Source organism: Dasypus novemcinctus, chromosome 7 (genome assembly GCF_030445035.2).
Source record: "Dasypus novemcinctus isolate mDasNov1 chromosome 7, mDasNov1.1.hap2, whole genome shotgun sequence".
Classification (NCBI taxonomy): Eukaryota; Metazoa; Chordata; class Mammalia; order Cingulata; family Dasypodidae; genus Dasypus; species Dasypus novemcinctus.
This window is the reverse complement of record NC_080679.1, coordinates 73,874,132-73,896,366: the sequence shown is the minus strand read 5'-3', so window position 1 is coordinate 73,896,366 and position 22,235 is coordinate 73,874,132. Positions and strand designations below refer to the sequence as shown.

General features: G+C 48.0%; 1 protein-coding gene across 1 annotated transcript; it reads left to right on the top strand.

Moving 5' to 3' along the window:
- The first annotated feature begins 18,657 nt into the window (after positions 1-18,657).
- Positions 18,658-21,307, top strand: SP9 (Sp9 transcription factor). The gene is made up of 2 exons (XM_004476800.2): positions 18,658-18,781; positions 19,781-21,307. The coding sequence occupies exons 1-2, from the start codon at positions 18,761-18,763 to the stop codon at positions 21,209-21,211; spliced, it is 1,452 nt and encodes a 483-aa protein (XP_004476857.1). The 5' UTR covers positions 18,658-18,760; the 3' UTR covers positions 21,212-21,307.
- The last annotated feature ends 928 nt before the right edge of the window (positions 21,308-22,235 follow it).

Here is a 22,235-nt window from a genome sequence, read left to right as displayed (position 1 = left end):
ACCATCTGCTATCTCTCCTATATTCCATCTCCCTTTCTTTGATCCACAAAGTGTCTAACTCTTAATTTCTAATACCTTTGTTTAGTTTTCCATCTGGTATTCGTCCCTGAAACTATTACCTTTCTTTTCTCTTTCCCTCTCTCACGAAAACAATAGCCTCTTAGTACGTACCACATTCCTCCCATATTCAGTCGTCTACCTCATTATAGGTACTTTCCTACTACTATAACTCTACACAATTTACATGATCTAACCTCCATCCTCCCAGAACTCATATTGTTGCTTTGTAAACATATATCACCAATACTACTTCACACTTTTTCCTTCCTTACACAATTGACTTTCCCCAGCACTAATACTTTCCTTTAAAGTGAGCTTAACTAGCAATAAGAAATTGGAATAAGAAGAACAAAGTGACAAAGAGAAGATATAACACTTACGCAAAAACAACAACTAATTAATCTCCAAGACTAGACAAAGAAGCTAAGGAACTGATTAAACCCGTCAAGAAAAAATGTTGACAAGACAGCAACAAAAATCTACAAACCAAACCAGTAATCAGGAAAACATGGCTGAATCCAATCAACAAACTGAAAATCAGGAAGGGGGGCAGGACTTCGCACAAGCAATGAAAGATCTCAGAACATTTATCACCGACAAATTTGATGAAGTAATGAACGAGGTTAACAGCGTGAAGACAACACTTGGAGGGGAAATTGCAGACATGCGCAAAAAAATAACAGATATGATGGAAATGAACACCACAATTCAAGAAATCAAAAATACACTTGCAGCAAATATCAGCAGACTAGAAGAGGCAGAGCAGAGAATTAGTGATGTGGAAGACAGTGCATTGGAAATCAAACAGATAGTAGAAGTGGTCAATAAAAAGGTAGAAAAAATCCAGATAGGACTTAGGGACCTGAATGATAACGCAAAACGCTCAAACATACGTATTATAGGCATTCCAGAAGGAGAAGAGAAGGGAAAGGGGTCAGAAGGAGTGTTGCAGGAAATAATGAATGAAAACTTCCCAAATCTACTGAAAGAGACAGATGTACATATCCAAGAAGCACAGCGCACTCCACTGGTCATAAACCCCAACAGGCCCACCCCAAGACATATACTTGTCAAATTATCCAATGCTCAAGACAAAGAAAAAATTCTAAAAGCAGCAAGAGAAAAGAAAACCATCACATACAAGGGAAACTCCATAAGATTAAGTGCTGATTTCTCATCTGAAACGATGGAGGCAAGAAGGCAGTGGTATGATATAGTCAAGGTACTAAAGGAAAAAAATTTCCAACCAAGAATACTCTATCCAGCTAAACTAGCATTCAAAAATGATGGAGAGTTCAAAATATTCACAGATAAACAGAAACTGAAAGAGTATATCAACAAGAAACCTCCCCTTCAAGAAATTCTTAAGGGAATTCTGCAGGAAGAAAGGAAAAAACAGGACAGTCAGAGATGGAGGAGAGTGTAAAAGCAACAAGAAAGACAAAAATAGAAGGGGAAAATAAAATAATACAAACAAAATATAACAAACACAAATCCAACCAAAATATGGCTACCATAAATAACTCTCTAAACGTAATAACACTGAATGTCAACGGATTAAACTCACCTATCAAAAGATTCAGACTGGGACACTGGATAAGGAAATACGACCCATCTATATGCTGCCTACAAGAGACACATCTTAGACCCAGAGACTCATGGAGGTTGAAAGTGAATGGCTGGAAAACAATCATACAAGCAAACAACAACCAAAAAAAGGCAGGAGTAGCTATATTAATATCAGACAAAATAGACTTTAAATGCGAAACAATTGTGAGAGACAAAGAAGGATACTATATTTTAGTGAAAGGGACAATTTGTCAAGAAGATCGAACAATCATAAATATTTATGCTCCTAACAAGGGCGCCTCTAAATATGTGAGGCAAACGCTGGAAAAACTAAGTGAAAGAATAGATGCATCTACAATTATAGTGGGGGATTTTAATACACCACTATCAACTCTGGACAGAACATCTCAAAAGAGAATCACTAAAGAAACAAAACATTTGAACGGTATATTAGAAGAGCTGGATCTAATAGACATATATAGATCATTACACCCAAACACAGCAGGATATACATTTTTCTCAAGCGCACATGGAACATTCTCCAAGATTGACCATATGCTAGGTCACAAAGAAAGGCTTAATGAATTCAGAAAGATCGAAATCATACAAAACAATATCTCTGACCACAGTGGAGTCAAGCTGGAAATTTGCAAGGGACAGAGACCCAGACTTCACACGACAATTTGGAAATTAAACAGCACACTCTTAGAAAAACAGTGGGTCAAAGAGGAAATCTCAAAAGAAATCAATGACTACCTTGAAACAAATGATAATGATAACACAACATACCAAAATTTATGGGATGCAGCAAAAGCGGTACTTAGAGGGAAATTTATAGCCATAAATTCATATATCAAAAAAGAAGAAAGAGCAGAAATTGAAGAATTAACTGCACATTTGAAGGAATTAGAAAAACAACAACAAAGTAACCCAACAGGAAGAAGAAGGAAGGAAATAACAAAGATAAGAGCAGAACTAAATGAAATAGAAAATAAGAAAGCACTTGAAAAAATAAACAAGACCAAGAGCTGGTTTTTTGAGAAGATCAACAAAATTGACAAACCTTTAGCGAGACTAACAAAGAAAAAAAGAGAAAAGATGCAAATACACAAAATAAGAAATGAGAAAGGTGAAATCACCACTGACCCCACAGAAATAAAGACTATCATAAGAGGATACTTTGAAAAACTATATTCCAACAAAAATGACAATTTAGAGGAAATGGACAAATTCCTAGAAATACATAAGCAGCCCATACTGACGAAAGAAGAAATTGATGATCTTAACAAACCAATCACAAGCAAAGAGATAGAATCAGTCATTAAAAATCTCCCAACTAAGAAGAGCCCAGGGCCAGACGGCTTCACAGGTGAATTCTACAAAACATTCCGGAAAGAACTAACACCAATCCTGTTGAAACTATTCCAAAAAATCGAAACAGAAGGAACACTGCCTAATTCCTTCTATGATGCCAACATTACCCTAGTACCAAAGCCAAACAAAGACACGACAAGAAAGGAAAATTACAGACCAATTTCTCTAATGAACCTAGACGCAAAAATACTTAACAAAATACTTGCTAATCGTATTCAACAACACATTAAACGAATTATACACCATGACCAAGTGGGATTTATTCCAGGTATGCAAGGATGGTTCAACATAAGAAAATCAATCAATGTAATACACCATATAAACAGATTGAGAGAAAAAAACCACATGATTATATCTATAGATGCAGAAAAGGCATTTGACAAAATACAGCACCCCTTCCTGATAAAAACACTCCAAAAGATCGGAATACAAGGAAACTTTTTGAACATGATAAAGAGTATATATGAAAAACCTAAAGCCAACATTGTTTACAATGGTGAAATCCTGAAATCCTTCCCTCTAAAATCAGGAACAAGACAAGGATGCCCATTGTCTCCGTGCCTATTTAACATTGTCTTGGAAGTACTGGCTCGAGCACTGAGACAAGAACCAGATATAAAAGGCATTCAAATTGGAAGGGAAGAAGTCAAAATTTCATTATTTGCAGATGACATGATCCTATATATAGAAAACCCTGAGAGATCTACAACAAAGCTCCTAGAACTCATAAATGAGTTTAGCAAAGTCGCAGGTTATAAGATCAATGCGCAAAAATCAGTAGCATTTCTATACACCAATAATGAGCAAGATCAGGAGGAAATCAAGAAACAAATACCATTCACAATAGTAAATAAAAAAATCAAATACTTAGGAATAAATTTAACTAAAGAGGTAAAAAACTTATACATCGAGAACTATACAAGATTGTTCAAGGAAATCAAAGAAGACCTAAATAAATGGAAGAATATTCCCTGTTCATGGATAGGAAGACTAAATATTATTAAGATGTCTATCCTACCAAAACTGATCTACACATTCAATGCAATCCCAATAAAAATCAACACAGCCTTCTTTAAGGAACTAGAAAAACTAACTATGAAATTTATTTGGAATAAAAAGAGGCCCCAAATAGCCAAAGACATATTGAAAAAGAAAAACGAAATAGGAGGAATCACACTTCCTGACTTCAAAACATACTACAAAGCTACAGTAGTGAAAACAGCATGGTACTGGCATAAGGAGAGACACACAGACCAATGGAATCGAATTGAAATTTCAGATATAGAATCTCATGTATATAGCCATATAATATTCAATAAAGCCACCAAACCCTCTCAACTGGGAGAGAATGGCCTATTCAACAAATGGTGCCTGGAGAACTGGATAGCCATATGTAGAAGAATGAAAGAGGATTACCATCTCACACCTTATACAAAGATCAACTCAAGATGGATCAAAGACCTAAATATAAGAGCCAAGACCATAAAGACCTTAGAAAGCAGTGTAGGGAAACATCTACAGGACCTTGTAATAGGAAATGGCTTCATGAATATCACACCAAAAGCACGAGCAGCAAAAGAACAAATAGATAAATGGGACTACCTCAAAATTAAAGCCTTCTGCACCTCAAAGGAGTTTGTCAAGAAAGTAAAAAGGGAACCCACACAATGGGAGAAAATATTTGGCAACCATATATCTGATAAGAGACTTATAACTTGCATATATAAAGAACTCATATATCTCGAAAACAAAAAGATAAACAACCCATTTAAAAAATGGGAAAAAGATTTAAACAGACACTTCTCCAAAGAAGAAATACAAATGGCTAAAAAGCACATGAAAAAATGCTCCAAATCCCTAGCTATCAGGGAAATGCAAATCAAAACTACAATGAGACACCATCTTACTCCCATAATATTGGCAGCCATGAAAAAAACAGAAGAATACAAATGCTGGAGAGGATGTGAAGAAAGGGGAACACTCATCCATTGCCGGTGGGAATGCAGAAGGATCCAACCATTCTGGAGGACAGTTTGGCAGTTTCTCAAAAAATTATCCATAGATTTGCCATATGACCCAGCAATACCACTGCTGGGTATATACCCATCAGATCTGAAAACAAGGACACAAACCGATATATGTACACCAATGTTCATAGCAGCATTGTTCACCATCGCCAAAAGTTGGAATCAATCCAAAAGTTCATCAACAGATGAGTGGATCAATAAAATGTGGTATATACACACAATGGAATACTACTCAGCTGTAAGAACCAATACACTACAATCGCACGTGATACCATGGATGAACCTTGAGAATCTTATGTTAAGTGAAGCAACCCAGGCATTGAAGGACAAATACTATATGACCTCAATGATATGAAATAAGTTAACTGCCTCAGAGAGCTAGAGTCTGGAAAAGTGGCTTACTGGAAATCGGGGGGTGGAGGAAGGATGTGAGTTAATGTCTGTAGGGGTGGAATCTGTGATGAGCTGGGGGTAAGTATGAGCACAAAGAAGGGACAAAATGGGGGCAAGGGGTTACCTTCGGGTGGGGTTTTCTGGGTTTGAGGGGGGCTGGGGATGGGAAGAGGGGTAATATGGTCCAAGAAATAGGTGGGAGGGAGGGGCAACATACAAACATGGGAGAGTGCCAGAAGTTCGTTGAGAACTAAATGTTGAGTAAAACGTATCAAAGTATAAGTAGGAGGGTCACCTGGTTAGGACGCTCAGGGGGTATGGTCTGATGCGGGACGGACTCCGGAGGGAATAGCTGAAGGCTCATTTTGCCAAGGTGGGTTCTACCATTGGGTGGGGTGGACCCATATCCTGGGGAAGACTAATGCCGTCGAATAGAGAGAACTGTATCTCTCGTGAGAAAGGACGGCTCCCAGGGCATTAGATTGGCAGGCGTTGTGGGCCCTAAGGGGAGGGGAAAATGGACGTGCAATGGATGGAACAAAGGTAAATAAGGGGGCAAAAGAGGAGTTATGTGAGAGTACCCGAGGATGAATATAAAACAGCTAATATTACACCAAAAACATATAGGGGACGACAGACTAATAATGAAAACCATAAGACAAAACATAGGATAACTAAAAAATTTAGAAAACTGTACAACCTAAAGTATGGACCACATAGTAAGCACAAATGTTACCTTGTTTGAAAACTATAGTTTCGGAATCTGTACATCAGTTTCAGGAAATATGATATGAATAAGTTAAAAGATTATTGCTGTGGAAGGGAAAAGGTTTTATGGTGGATCTGGGGAAATACTGTATATTGTATATATGAATTTTGGTGATCTAAGACTCTTCTGAAGCTGACATGTTGGGATTCACTTTACGGGAAGTTTTGGATCACAGAGTGGTTCAACAATGGCAGCGGAGGAATACTGATATGGGATGTTATTGACAGGATATATATGGTTGACAGGGAGTTATACAGGGCATATGCCCAGGGTATATGGTAATGTCTATATATACTCATAGTGGAGACAATTAAAAACAACAGCTGGGGGGGTACTGGGCTCCTGGCCGGGGGGTCACTGTTGTGGGCCCTGGGAGAGCAGCGGCAATCCTCCAGGTGCAACGGCAAGAACCAGGAAGGAAGGAGGGCCCAACAGTGGGCTCTTGATACTAATGGCTACACTTTTGAGCCTATGCACCTGCAATAAGAACAAGGCCTAGAGTAGCATTGTGCCTGGGGGTTTCCTCCTGACAGCCTTCATGTTACTCAAATGTGGCCACTCTCACAGCCAAACTCAGCGTGTAGATGTGATGCATTCCCCCCAGCGTGGGACACGACACCCGGGGATGAGCCTCCCTGGCACCGAGGGATCACTACCACATACCAGCTGAAGAAGCAACTAGAAAATGACCTTGAATTAAAGATTCAATGCGGAACAGCAGAATATACCTGTCTACATATAATAACATGACTTCGGGAAGCGGTTTGACCTAATGTAAGGGGGAAATGGAAAGGAGAAATGAGATTATAAGGCTGTGAGTCTCTAAAAAAGAGTCTGGAGGTTGTCAGAAGGAATACCCCTATGTACAACTGAACAGAGTCTAAGAGACAGATAAGGTAGATACAACCCCAGGTATTGGTTCTTTTGAGGGATAAAGAGACCCACGGGTTCTATGGTCATGGCAGAAGGGGTTCACTGCCATGACAGATGGCCCTTCTTTGGAGCTGGTGTTTCTGCGTGATGGAAATGGACTCAGAGGGGATCTCTTTTCACAAGACTTGCATGCTACTTTATTGGAATTGTAGTTGGTGCTGAGTTTAAGATATATGTAGGGGATTTGAATCTCTGGACTGATAATATGACACCCAGGCCCAGAGCCTCAACAGACTTCAGCTCCTACACTTTGACTTATTGGACTTACTCCACTCAGCTAACATGGAGTTGAAGAAGGTCAACCACCACAACATGGAGCCTAGAGTGTCTACAACTAGAAGCGGGAAGAGTGCATCCAGTACCCATGTGGAATCTAAGCCCTCACTTGCCATAGGTGTGCAATGGACACAACCAATCCAATGTCCACAGAGAAAATGTGGAATGGGTGTGGGAACGGTAGCCATGGGGGCTGCTGGGTGTGGGGAACGGGAGGAAGAGATGAGATGTGGAGGCGTTTTGGGGACGTGGAGTTGTCCTGGATAGTGCTTCATGGACAATTACGGGACACTGTAGATCCCCCCAGGGCCCACTGGATGGAACGTGAGAGAGTCTGGGCTATGATGTGGACCATTGACTATGGGGTGCAGTGATGCTCAGAGATGAACTTACCAGGTGCAATGGATGTAACACGATGATGGGAGAGAGTGTTGCTGTGGGGGGAGTGGGGGGCGGGGGCGGTGGGGTTGAATGGGACCTCATATATTTTTTTTAATGTAATTAAAAATAATAATAATAAATAAATATTAAAAAAAAAAAAAAAGAAATAGATTTTGGTGAGGGAAGTAACTTATGCTTTATGGCCTGGTATCTGTAAGCTCCTACCCCAAATACCCTTTATAACACCCAGCAGATTTCTGGTGTTTTGCATCAGCACCCCTTTGGCTGACTAATACATGCTCCCATTTACCATAGGGAGGCCCTGGCTTTGATTCCCAGGGCCTCCTGTTGAAGGCAACCTGACCGGCACTGCCTGCAGAGAGCTGAGAGCAGCTCAGGGCAAACACGGGTGGCATGGGGGGGGGGGGAGGGGTGGAAAAATTTTTTTAAATTTAAAAAGTAAAATAAATCTGTAAAAAATAATAATACAAATAATACCTCATAAGATTATTGTGTGGTATATTGAGATGTGTGTAAAGCACTTGGCAGAATGCCTGGCATATAGTAAGTACTCAATAAACATTAGCTATTACTATTTGAGACAGAGCCTTGCCTCCTCTTTCCCCTATGAAGACCTGCAAAAGCCAGACCTTCACAGGTATTGATGTTAACCTTACTCCTTCCTGAAGAGGCAGCTGAGTGCTACTGTTGCAATCATCTGCATCCGGCCTAATTCTGTACTAAGCCCTGAGCTTCCCCCCCCCACACACACCAAAATTCTGTTCAGGGAAACGGACTTTGGCCCAGTGGTTAGGGCGTCCGTCTACCATATGGGAGGTCCGCGGTTCAAACCTGGGGCCTCCTTGACCCGTGTGGAGCTGGCCCATGCACAGTGCTGATGCAGCGCAAGGAGTGCTGGGCCACGCAAGGGTGTCCCCCGCGTGGGGGAGCCCCACACGCAAGGAGTGCGCCCCGCAAGGAGAGCCGCCCAGCACGAAAAGAAAGTGCAGCCTGCCCAGAAATGGCGCCGCACACTCTTCCCGTGCTGCTGACGACAACAGAAGCGGACAAAGAAACAAGACGCAGCAAATAGACACAGAGAACAGACATGGGGGGGGGGGGGGTTAAATAAATAAATAAATCTTTAAAAAAAAAATTTTGTTCAACAGTGACTATTGGCTTTAGTTTCACAGTAAGTTTTAGCTGGGAATTCAGTTTCAATGGAAAATGGAATAAGTATTGAGCACATTGCTAGGGATTTCCCCATACATTATTTTATTCAAACTTCATAACAATGCTCCAAAGTAGAAATTATTAGCTTCATTTTAGAGAGGAGGAAACTGAGTATTCTTGTGGCCCACCCAAGATTAAGACCCAGCTCTTGAGGTCTGCAAAAGACTCGTGCTCACCCAGGTGCTCTGCTTACCAGCCCCCTTTGCCTTGCTTTTCTTTGTCCTAGTTTGAAAGCAACCACACCCCAGAAAAAGTTAAGTTGACAACCCCAATGGAAAGAGCCTAAAACTTTATGCTTCTGTCCTGTGTGCGGAGAGTCGGCTGGTAAAAGATCTGCACATCTGGTAACGAGTGTCCCTGGATTGGGTTGTAGCTTGGAGTGTGCAGAGGAGAGGCTCTGGAAGGAGTAATGGAAAGGAAAGGTTTTCCCGGTTGCTCCTACATTTTTGTTTAATTTCTCTCATTCCAAATGCTATTCAACTTTTAAGGAAAGGAGAAAGCATGGAGAGATAGCTTATTCAAGAATTGTTCAATTCCAGAAATTAGAAACGGCCAGTTGCTATCCGATACTATGGGCCCTAATTCCAGTTCCAGCTGTAATTAAGTTCGGTGTTTCTTCTAACAGTCCAAAGTTGCAAGTGAGGCGTTGACTTCAGAATCCTGCTAATTTAGATCCGGACAACTCTATTCAAAGCGGGTATCTGGTTACAAACGGAGTTATTGGTTGTTCATGTCTAACACGCCTGGGAATGCAGTAGAGGAAGAGGCAACAAGAGAAACAAATTCCCAGCGACAGAGTTGCCCAAGGAGAAAGTGTTAGTACCTCAAACTGGGGGTGCAGCCTCCTGGGCCGCACTAAGGGTGTCGGGAGGAGTCCAGTTCTTCGGCAGCAATCAGAAAAGTTCCCTGTGGAGGCCCAGGGACCCTCGCTCTAAGGCCACTCTACCCGCGGAGCGGCTGTAAGAGCCTACGCCAACCCTCGTCGGAGTGGACTGCCCACCTCCCCAGACCCGCCCACCCCCTGCTGCGAGTCCTGGGTCCTCTCACTTTTGAAGCGCTAAGGGCTTCTTAATTAGGAAACAATGGTAATTTTAGAGGAAGCACAAATAACCCGCGATCCGCGCACCCAACTGGCATTCTCTGGCACAGCACCGAGCAGGGCACTGGATAGCTGCGAGCAGCCCGATGGAAGGAGCCAGAGCGCCGGGGTCCGGGCCTGGCCAGCGAGGTGCAAACACACCTTCCCACACCTTCCGGGCCCGCCCCTAGGCTCCGAGCCTAGTGGGGACCCGCGGAGTGGGGAGCCGCCCTCGACACGCCCTCTGCACTGCTGCAGATCTAGTGAGGGCGGCAGGGGGTGGGGGAGAGGCATGGGTAGGGGATTGGTTCGGAGGACGGGAGGGAGGTGGCGCCGAGCCCTGGATTAGGCTGCCGCGCAGCCAGGGGCCGTCTCCAGTCCAGCCTCAGGCCCCGGCACCCGCGGCGCTCTGCGCCGAGGGCGCGGACGCCGAGTGCCGTGTCACTGTCACCAAATCCTTTTCTTCCCGCGAGGCAACGGCCCTCTACCTCCGGTAGGGTGCAGATTCCTCACGCCCTCTCCTTCCGCTCCCCTGGGTGGGAGAAGAGATATGAAATTAGTCTGAAGTGAATATTCTGCGTGCTCTATAATTACGCACACACTGAAATCTTCACCGTTGACTTAAGTTACTTGGCGCTGCGAGGGCTGGGGCCCTGCGTATTGATTAAACGCAGCCTCTATTTACCTAAACAATAACTGTAGAGATCAGCAACGTTCACTTGATCACAATAATGGGGTTGACGATTAAGGGGCAATACATCCCAGATGTAACCGAGCCTGCGGCGGCGGGCTTCTCGGTGAGGGGCGCTCCCGAGGCTGCGGCTGCGGAGATGCGGAGCGGGGCCCAGAGCAGGAGGCTGCGCGGGAGCGCGGCAGGAGGCGGAGGGCAGGCCCAGCCGCGCCGAGGCCGCCGGCCACCGCGCCGAAGAGGTCCGCAGCTGTTTTGGGGGGATCTGAGCACTGCCGCTCCGCCGGAAGCATCTGGAACGCGGAACTCGTCTCCCCGCGGCGACGTCCCCTGCCCCAAGGCCGTCTCGCCTGCTGCTGCCAGGGAAGGAGGATGGACGCGCTGGCATGTGGCCGGGTGAGTGTGTCTGTGTCATCAAAGTACACTCTGCACGCGGTGGCGGCGGGGTGGGGGGAGTTGCACACGTGTCTAAAGTGTGCGGAACCACCCTCTGCGCTTATGTTTATTCTTCTCCCGACACTCCGAGAGGCTGGTCAGGGTGGAGGGGACCCACTTGGCCTCGCGCCGGGCCCACGCTCAGGTTCGGCCATCGGTGGGTGTGACAAACGAAGACATCCTTCCCAGGGCCGGGCTCTAGAGAACCTGAAATCGAGAAAACCTGCAAGTGGCGACCCAGTGTAGACCTGTTCGCAGGGACGTAGCAGCGGTGTCTGGGCCTTTGCAGGGAATTTTATAACCGACTTCTTAGTCTCTTACTGAGCTGTAAGGCCTTAATAAAAGGTTCTAGGAAATGGGGAGATTGAAAGGAACTCAGAGAAGGACTCAGGAGAGTGGAGACACGGGGGAAAAAGGACAGACAAGAGCAACTTTCACTAGAAGAGTTTCCAAAGCCTGGGCTCCCACCACACACACTGGCAGCAAAAGACAGAGAGCAACTCTCCGAGTACATGTTGTTTCTCTGCTCCTTCCCTCTTTCCTCTTTATCAAGCCTGAATGCTTCACCTTCCACATATAGACACAAGCAAAGGGATATGTCCCAGTCACCCATGAACAAGCCAGGACGAAGCCCTTTCCCGCCAAACCACCAAGGCCAGGAAATAAACAGCGCATGCCCGAGCTCCGAGCTGGGGAGCCCTGGGAGGCTTGGATGGTAAGAGGATCCACCGCTTCGCCCGGAGGGAGGGAGGAAGACAGGAAGGGAGGAGGAGAAGATTAGGAAAGAAGACGAAGGAGAAGGAAGAGGAGGGACCAGCAGGGACAGAGTTGGACAGGGAGTTCCCTTACAACCGCCCCCCACCCCCGCGCCCCCGGTCTTTCCACCCCTTGTCCCCTGATTTCAAAGCTAAAGCGGACAGGGGGAGAGGGAGGTAAGACAAAGGGGATTCTCCTCCTCTGGGACGTGTGAAGTGCGTCTGTGCTCTCCTTGCAGGCTCTGGAAAACTGGCAGGAATTTCCTTATCGCGAGAAGACCTACGAGTGTCTGCAGCAGAGGAGCCAACTACAAACAGATTTTGGGCTGGGAAGGTGCGGGGGAGGAGGTGGTGGCGGGGCCAGCTTTGGTCACTTAAGCTCTGTTGTAATTTTTTGTCTTCTCCAGATAGATTAGCTAAAATAGCCCTAGCGAGGCATTGCGGAGTCCCCCCCCCCCCCCAACACACACACAGCGCGTCACGCGCGCACCCGGAGCCCGGTCGCCTCTCCTTCCCGAGCCTCGGCTGAAACTTCAAGGGCTAATGGTTCTGTGTTCCTGCGGTAATTAGGAGGCCACACAGCTCCCCAACAGTCCGTTAAACAAATATGTAAGTCACCCTCCCCCTCTCCGGGGACAGACCCGGGGAAGGGAAGCAGCTGGCACCGTTCCGGCCCCGCGGTCCGCGCCGGGGGGTGCTTCGCTGGGGGAGTGGCGTCGCTGTGACCATCGGCAGCTCCTCGCGGCCTGGGTTTCTAAGCTCTTCCTTAGAAAGAGTAGACAGGGGCAAAGAATGTGCGTCTCGCCACCCACCGGAAAGGCCAAGCGAGCCTGTGTCTTTGAGTGAAAAGTTAAAAAAATTTTTTAAATTGCTTTCATGAATCTAGGCTGTGATGGACAGAGACTGGCCGGGGTTCTCCAGAACAGAGACGCATGTAAAGGATTTGGAGTCGTCCTCCCCCCACCTTTTCTCTTTCTTTGCCATATAAATCAGCCGTATAAATCATTCGCATTGTTTAAGGTACATTGATCAATCTAATGGCTTGTAATAGGCTCCTAATTGCCACTTGCAGAGTCCTGCAGCCTCGCGTTTGAGCAGGAAATGTTCTCGATTCCAGTCGAGGTCCACTTTAGGCTTGAGACTGATCAAAAGCCAGAAAGAGCACCATGACTAACCAGGCCACTCTGGTATCAGCGCCCAGTCTCAGGGAAGGGAAGAATGGGAGGGTACTAAGGGCATTTGCTGTTTGTCGTTTTCAAATCTCATTTCTAAATCAGTATGTTATTGATGAGCAAAGCTCCTGCTGTGATTTATTGGTCATTGTGAACTGAGGATCATTTTGTTACTAGCAGATAAGACACCTTTCTTATTCATATTCCCTGTATCTTCATTTACAGTAAAACAAAAACTTCCTTAATTACAAACCCATTATGCTCTAGTCATACCTTGTCTTTTATTTACTTATTTCTAATAGGGCAACATCAGGAATCGTCTTAGGAAAGAATATGGGGGAGGGGGTGTGTTAAAGGGAAGGAAGAAAAGCCCACCTTTCTCCAGTACTAAGTCTGGAGACATGCCTAAACTCCTGTTAAACATCTTGCACATATAGCGCCTCCACCAAACCCTGGATGGAAGAGAAAAACTTGTAAGTCTCTTCGAAGGAAGAGGTAAAACTGAGGAAGCTGTTATCCTGGTTGGGAGAAGCTGGCTAATGACCAAAATCCTCTGGTCACTGACTTTTCTTGACATTAGCTTAGAGTCTTTGTTAAAAGACCACTTTAAGGAATCTAAAGATGGTTCCATTATAGTTGGCTGAGATAATGAATGTGCTTCATTTTGGTAGAGGATGCTCTTAAAAAGAATAAGAAAGCCATCATGGAATGCCACATTTGCTTAGGTCTAAGCCCCCTCTGTGGTGGTTGGTGAGGGAGGGAGGAAGGTAAAACCCCAGGCCCAATAGGCCCCCCATAGTTTCTGAGTAATGCCGTAAACAAATCTATGAAGCTTGTTGAATAATCTTCCAATAATTGCAGTCATTAAAATCATCAAACAGTCTACAGTCACCTTCCTTCCTTTGACACACCAGAGTCTTTCCTTTAATTGTTAATGCATTTTTGGCTCAGATAAACAGATCAAGGCAGGCTTAAAATATATGGCCTAGATACATCTAGCGGCAGAAAATTAGTTGTGTAGGCAAACGTTTAGAGTTTAGTTAATAGACAAGGGGTTTTCAATTTCTCTAGCAGACCTCACAGAAACAAGACAATTTTGCATCTCCTGCTACCTCTAAATAGCAGTGATAACCTCCCAGATAGAGAAAAGATGAAAGCCTATTGGCCTATTGATCCTTCCTGGCTCTTTTATTTGCAAGAGTAGGGCTGGAAAGAAGACGTTATAGAACAAACATTAAATGAAAGCTCAATGGAAACTGTGGGAGAATTCCTCAATTTTCAATTAATTTCCTCCATCCATTTGCTCTCAACGCTGCTTCTTTTTAAAAATATATATACACTATAAAATGTCCCTTTCTAATAAAAAATTGCATTTCATCTTCACCTTTAACTGGAAAACTCCATTGTGGAAAGAATTCATCGGATTCAACAGGCGCTATGTTCTGTACTGGCTCCCTTCACCCTTGTTGGTGGCAGGTTGAATATGGACATGGTACACAAGAGCAGCTTTTTCTTTCTTTCTTTCTTTTTAAATCCAAGATACTAATGTATCTCTGGAACTCCCACACCATGCTGACCTGGTAACCACTGCTGTGGTGTAGATCATGCAAACGAAAAGCATAATAAATAGTGCAATTGATTCAAAAAGGGAGCGCTGTGACTTAGCAAATAAATAAAGGCAGGTGGGAGGACACATCAGATAAATGCTTTTCAGACACCCCATCCCATTCTTGATGGCTGAAGCTTTGGCTAGGGCCAGCCTGACCAAGGTGAGAACCTTGGGTTCCTCTTTCCCCAAGGTCTTCCCTCCTGCCAAAAGTCTCCAGAATCTCCAACTCACCTCAGGCCACCCCTGCGCTGTGTGTCATTGCTAAACTCTGCTCCTGGGAGACTGGTCAGCCACCTAATATTTAACAAGCTATTATTTCTGGAAATTCATAAAATAACTGGTTCTCTCCGTCTCCACTACTTCCTGTGCACCAGGAGAAGCATTTTATCTGTGACTCAGGAGCCCCAGTCCTTCAGATCAGCGGTAATGACAGAATTGTTTCCCGGGCTTTGCCTCCTAAACCCAGCAACTTGAGCGGTTGCTTAGATCAAAGCTCTCAGGAGACGCATGATGGGGGAAACAATATTTTTTCAAAGGAAGTGAACTCTTCCTTTTAATTACCCTATTCTTCTTTATTAGGATTCTTATTGAATTTTTTTTTTGCAAAAAAATTATGTTGATTTAACCGTAGTGTATTTATGATGTAAATATATGCCAAGATGAAAACGTCACGGATCAATTGTAAAGGACCCGGATACATAATTTTAAAAAATCAGTTTCAGTGTATATGAGGTTCTCACCCCACTTTCGCTGCTCAGTCAGATTTGTTTATGCAGAATCGACATTTAATAGTGCTAATTGCACTCCAGTTAAATTGCCCTGATTGCAGAAAGGGAAGCAATTTTCGTGCTCTCTGTCTGGGTTTGGAAGAAATTGTTTTATATTCACCTCTTTATAAAGAAGTGGAGATAAGGCACCGGGGCCTTTGCACAAATTGCACTTAGGGGCTGACTGGCAGCATTCAGGCGCTATAATAGAGCATTATTTGGCCGTTTTGAATAATGTAAAGCGTTTGCTGAAAGCTATTCTCCTGAAAATTGCTTTAACTTTTAAAAGGGTGATGATTCACTCCAAACCAGGCCTTTGTTACATTGTCATTATTTCTCCAAATGTTTTAACAGTCAGCTCAACACTTTAGCATAACACATTGATCTTTGTTTAAAAACTAGATTTTTTAGAGGATGAAAAAAATCTGTCAGAAAAAAAAAATGGACTTCCCCCGAAAGATTTCCTTGGGGCCCCCACCTTAGAGTTGAAGTGGTCGGGATGTTTGCCTGAGCTCGTTTGGAAGATTTCCCTAACTTTATTGTGATTCGGCCGCGTGTATCTGAAGGAATATCCGAGCGCCGACGTAGATAGTGTCTGACAGCTGGAACTGTGGAAAACTGTGGGAGGGGGAGGAGAGGATAGGAGGAGGAAGAGAGGAAGGCAACGAGGGCGCCAGGAGCCTGAAATGTCTGTCTGAACTGTTTTTAAATGTCACAAGTGCTAAGTGGCTTTTCGGATTCTCTTATTTATTACTTTGTCAGGTTTCCTCGAGGAGAGGGTGTGTTGGGGTTGGGGGAGGAGGTCGATGGGGGAAACCTCGGCGCGTCTCCACCCGGAGCTGCACCGGGTGACTCGGAAACGCCTTGCTGCCACTTAACAATCCCTCTATTAGTAAATCGCCGCGGAGACTACAGGAAGCGGAGCACCAAGTCTTCCCTTCCAGGGCAGAAGTCACCTGTTGGGAACGGCTCCCGGGTCCCCCTGCCGGGCTCTCTGACTCTTCCAGGCTGCCTGGTTTCTCCCTCAACCCTGCACTCCAGGTCCCGGTGGGGGGGTGGGGAGGGGTGGGGGGGGGGGGCGGTTTTCACACAGTCCCCTCGATTTCCACAACAGCCCCCCAGGGCATAGCGCTTTGTTATAGCCGCGCGGTCTTCTCGCTGCTTCAGTCCTCTTCTTTTCTCTTTTCTTCTCTTCTGTTTTCTATTCTCTTCTCTTCGTTTTTCTCTTTTTCCGTGTTACTTTTGTCATCGTTTTTTAAAAAAGCTCATTCTGAGCAAAAATATTCTAAAGAAAAGAAAGAAAAGCGACCCACACAGCCCTCCCCAACTACTGAATGAACCCAGAAGGTATGCAGGCTCCATCCCAGGGCCGAAGAAGTGCCACAGTGGTCTCACTTTTGGGCCAAAAGCTCTTGGAAAAGAAGAGAGGAAACACTGGGGGGGCACAGCTCGATGTCTTCCTCACATGCTCTCTTCTTTAACAATCCGTCCTTTGCACCCGAGCATTTGGGATTGATGGTGAACAAATTAAAGTGTACTTGGGCCAAAAAGGCGGTATGTGTGTGGGCTTAGAGGGAAATTTGGATACATTTAAAGCAGGTACCCGAGGGCACTGGTATTTCTAGTTCAAAAACAGCCCCTGGTTGTCCTGGAGAGGAAGAGAAAAAGGAACCCAGAAAGGACAAAAACACAAACAGATCAGCATTTGCAGAGGGACTCAAGGACGCGCAGTAGCCTGTCTGAGGACACCTCTTTTCACACCGACAAGTCCAGGGAGCGCGGGACGGTCCTTCAGGATGCTCCCAGCCGGCAAACCGTGTAGGCGCCCGTGTGCGGCTTCTCCCTCCGCCCTCGCGGGTGGAAGTGCGGGAGCGGCTTCCCCGGGCGCGTCAGTGAGATCCCGGCTCTAGGGGCGAGCCCACCTCTTAACAGGGTGCCCTCGCCCTGTAGAGCAGTTTCTAGGCCCAGGCGTTCTCTGCTGGTGGTGGGTTGGAAATGGGGCACGGAAACTCGACAGTAGTCTGAAACGTGACATGAAAATCTTCACCCGGTTAAACAAACAGCGGAGCAAGCTGCAGCTTCAGCGGGGGTGGCGGTGGGGGCGGACGCGGCTTGCGGCGGTCTCTGTTTCCAAAGTTGTTACAATGTGAAAATAAGCGGCTTCGTGCAGCGTGTTGTATGGGCTGATGCCTCCCACCCCCTCGCCAGCCCCCAGCGAAACCCGGCAGATAATCAGCACGTCCCACTGTTTAGTCATATTTGACAACTGGGTTAACTTGGCATCTAGGCGCTGGAGAAACGCTACAAAGGGTGCCCTCAATTACCACCAGAAGCTTTTGGTGTGAGTGGCACTTGTATTACCCCCTAGGTCAGAGGCCAGAGCGACAATTAGAAAGTCACTTAGACCTCGGGGGTGGGGGGTGGGGGGAATGGCGGTGTGCAGCAGGCGGCAGGCCCTCCAAATAAGTCTATGGGTGTCGACTGTACGTAAGGCCTGTTTCGCTCCCCTCAGAGGAGTTGTCCTCTCTTGCTCCCTTCGCAATGTGACTCAGAGTGAGTAAAAACAGAATCCAGTGGGAATAAGGAATTGAGTAGAAGACAAACGACAATGATAAATTCCTGCTCGAGAGAGGTAATTCAAGCTGTAGTTATGGTCCCGCAAGCTAGAGCCTAGACGGACACACGAAGGGAGCGTTGACATTTCCGTCTCGGCTGAGCCCTGCTGGTGCTGCCTCCGGGTATGCGCCCCGCCCCTCCTGCCTCCTTTCCCACAAGTTGGGGAGTGGAGGAGGATAGTCAGCTCTAACTTACAACGTCTCGGGGTGGCCCGGAGGCTTGTGTCTCGATCTCAACGGCACTTAAACCTGGCTTAGTATGTGAGTGTGTGTAAATTTTTAATTGCACTGTAATTTCTTCAGACCCCAGCCCGGCCGCCCCCCCCCCCCAGCAGCCTTGACTGGCACGCGCCAGGAGTCCGGGCTCGGGCCCCTCGGCGCGTCTGATTGGCTGCGGGGCAGCTCCCGTCTGCTCTGCCCGCGCCCTCATTGGGCGAGAGGCGCAGCCAGCGGCACTTCAAAGCGGGTGCTCCTAGCACTTAGGCTGAGTTTAGCCGGCGGGAGCCTGGAGTCCGCTCGGCGCGAGCGCGGGGACGCGGAAGCCGCGCGGGACGCTAGTAGTTTTTCCGAGCAGCCGCTAGGCTCAGCCCCGCTCCCGGCCCCACCACGCAGCCCAGGGAACTGCTATGGCCACGTCTATACTCGGGGTAAGTCGGAAGCGCAGTGACGCATTTGCGCGTTTTAACTGAAGTAATTTTTCGTTCTGGCTTCTCCCGTTCCGCGGCTCCCGAGAAACTTGCTGCCGGACTGCAGCTTGGGCTTATTTTAGCACTTTCCACATTTCCGGGACAGATTATTTACAAGTTACTGGAACTCTGGAGATACCTTAGCAAGAAACTGATTTCTTAAGCAAGTCCCCTTTTATTTGGTTTTAAACCTGGAGGTTCCCCTTTTCCCCTTCGTGATTTAGACCCCCCTCCTCCCTGCTTCGGGGGTTATCGCAATTTCGCGACAGTGATGTTTGCAGAAAACAGCCTTAAACGTTTTGAAGTCCACAGAGTCACGTTAACAAACATTTACTTTTTCGCGGTTCCCCAGTTCGCCCGATTTTCAAATCCGTCGCTGGGTCGCTTCTCAGATTGTGGTTTTCATAAGCGGGTTCCTTTTGTGTAAACAGCAAAAACAATGTTTTGCATCATAAAAGAAAAGAGCCAAGTCGCAGCCACCTTTAGGAGGAGATGTATAACGCAATGCCCCAAGTGTCCCCCGCGCCTGGGCGGTTTCGGCGGCCTCCGCCCTCGGTGTTTGTTGTCGTTGGGTTTCTCTTGGTGCTTCACCCCTAAGGGCGATTGGGGCGCTTCTGGGAGACCAGCGGGTTTCCGGCGAGCAGAAAGAGCCACCCGAGGCGGTTCTGGGCAGGGGGTGCTGCGACTGAGGCGGGGGAGACGAAGGGGTCTCTGATTTGTAGCCCGAGCGAGGAACAACTTTTCAGCGCCCGGACCCTTGCCCTTGCGATCGTTTCTGCCCGGCGCGGGCCGCGGCACTTCCTCGGCGAGAGCGCGGGGAGGAGGCGCGGGGTCGGGGAGCCACGGCCCCCGGGAGCAGTCGAGGGGGGACGAGGCTGCTCACGGGTGCACTTTGTGTCTTCCCCCCACTTCCTCCTGCCTTCCTCCTCTTTGCTCCCTCCCCCATCCCACCCACTCTAGGAAGAGCCGCGCTTCGGAACGACCCCGTTGGCCATGCTGGCGGCGACCTGCAACAAGATCGGCAACACGAGTCCTCTGACATCACTGCCGGAGTCGAGCGCCTTCGCCAAGGGCGGCTTCCACCCCTGGAAGCGCTCCTCGTCCAGCTGCAACCTCAGCTCCAGCCTCTCAGGCTTCGCCGTGGCCACGGGCAGCCGCGGCTCGGGCGGCCTGGCGGGCGGCTCGGGCGCCGCCAACAGCGCCTTCTGCTTGGCCTCCACGTCGCCCACGTCGTCCGCCTTCAGTAGCGACTACGGCGGCCTCTTCTCCAACTCGGCGGCGGCGGCGGCGGCGGCGGCCGGGGTGTCCCCGCAGGAGGCGGGCGGCCAGTCGGCCTTCATTTCCAAGGTGCACACGACGGCTGCCGACGGCCTGTACCCGCGCGTGGGCATGGCGCACCCGTACGAGTCGTGGTACAAGTCGGGCTTCCACTCGACGCTGGCGGCGGGCGAGGTGACCAACGGCGCGGCGTCGTCGTGGTGGGACGTGCACAGCAGCCCGGGCTCGTGGCTGGAGGTGCAGAACCCCGCTGGCGGGCTCCAGAGCTCGCTGCACTCGGGCGCCCCCCAGGCCTCGCTGCACTCGCAGCTCGGCACCTACAACCCCGACTTCAGCTCGCTCACGCACTCGGCCTTCAGCTCCACGGGCCTCGGTTCCTCGGCCGCCGCCGCTTCGCACCTGCTCTCCACCAGCCAGCACCTGCTGGCCCAGGACGGTTTCAAGCCTGTGCTGCCCTCCTACTCGGACTCGAGCGCCGCGGTGGCGGCCGCCGCCGCCAGCGCCATGATCTCGGGCGCCGCGGCCGCCGCCGCCGGGGGGAGCTCGGCGCGCTCCGCCCGCCGCTACTCGGGCCGCGCCACCTGCGACTGCCCCAACTGCCAGGAGGCGGAGCGGCTGGGCCCGGCCGGGGCGAGTCTGCGGCGCAAGGGCCTGCACAGCTGCCACATCCCGGGCTGCGGCAAGGTGTACGGCAAGACGTCGCACCTGAAGGCGCACCTGCGCTGGCACACGGGCGAGCGGCCCTTCGTGTGCAACTGGCTCTTCTGCGGCAAGCGCTTCACGCGCTCGGACGAGCTGCAGCGGCACCTGCGGACTCACACCGGCGAGAAGCGCTTCGCCTGCCCGGTGTGTAACAAGCGCTTCATGCGCAGCGACCACCTGAGCAAACACATTAAGACGCACAACGGGGGCGGCGGGGGCAAAAAGGGGAGCGACAGTGACACGGACGCCAGCAACCTGGAGACGCCCCGCTCCGAGTCCCCAGACCTCATCCTGCACGACTCCGGCATCAGCGCCGCCCGGGCGGCGGCGGCGGCGGCGGCGGCAGCGGCGGCGGCGGCGGCGGCCACGGCAGGAGGCAAGGAAGCCGCGTCCGGCCCCAACGACTCTTAGAGGCCGGGCGAGAGGTGCGAGCGAGCGAGCGAGCAAGTAGAGACACCTAGAGCGGGCGAGAGCGAAGGCGAGCGAGAGGTTCGGGGGGCGAGCGAGAGAGGGGTACGGGCGGGCGGGGGTCCAGGGTCGCCCTCGGTCGGGGCTGGGCGCGAGGTGGAGCGGCGCAGGGCTCCCGGGCCGCGGCTCCCTGGCCGCGCGGGTAGCTCCTTTCTGCTGTCGGCGCCCAGACGCGTGGTCCAGGAACAAAAGCGAACCATCCTCTGACACAGACATCACTTTTTAAAAGTGGACACACAGCCACACAAACACACACCGCAGACCTACGAACACAAGCACGCACACTCGCGCGCGCGCGCGCACACACAGCTTCACCACTCGGTACAAACTTCTCGAGCGAAGAGCAATACACAGAAAAGCTCCCTCCTCCCCCACCGCTTACCGCCTCATCACCCTTCTCATTCCCTTTCACAAAAAACAGCCGCCACCCAGCAACGGACTGTCAGAACATTTGAAAACAAACGGGACCTGTAAAAACAGACCCTTTGTATGGAATATATTATATATAAAATGTTCCAAGTCCTGCTTGATATCTATTTACATTGAGACTTTTTTTCTTCCTAAAAAGGAAGCATCAAAAGAGGCTCAAGGTGAGAAATTTAACTGGAAGTCTAGCAACAGTTTCTCTGTATTTCATAACATCTGTATAAATAGGGTTCAAAAGATTGTGTTCTCTTTTATTTTCTTGTAAATGTTCATTCGAATAGTTGGTTTTTTTTTTTTTTGGTGAATTCCTGAAATTCAGGGAGGTTTTTTTTTTAATTTTCTGATGCACTTTGTGAAAGTCAGTATATATGTAAAAGATATTTAAAATGTTGAGTTATCATTTCACTCACAAACACATTAAGTTAAGGTCATCTAAAGAAATTAAATGCATTTATCTGTATGAAAAAATCCTGACATATTTTCATTTTGGTATTATTAAAGAACTCTGAACAATTCACTTCCTTTTTTTTTTTTTTTAAAT

Excerpts from the sequence above, each read along its gene's own strand:
- SP9 (XM_004476800.2), top strand. The coding sequence starts at position 18,761 with ATGGCCACGTCTATACTCGGG. Across the intron at positions 18,782-19,780 it reads TGGCCACGTCTATACTCGGG|GAAGAGCCGCGCTTCGGAAC; the intron begins GTAAGTCGGAAG and ends CACCCACTCTAG.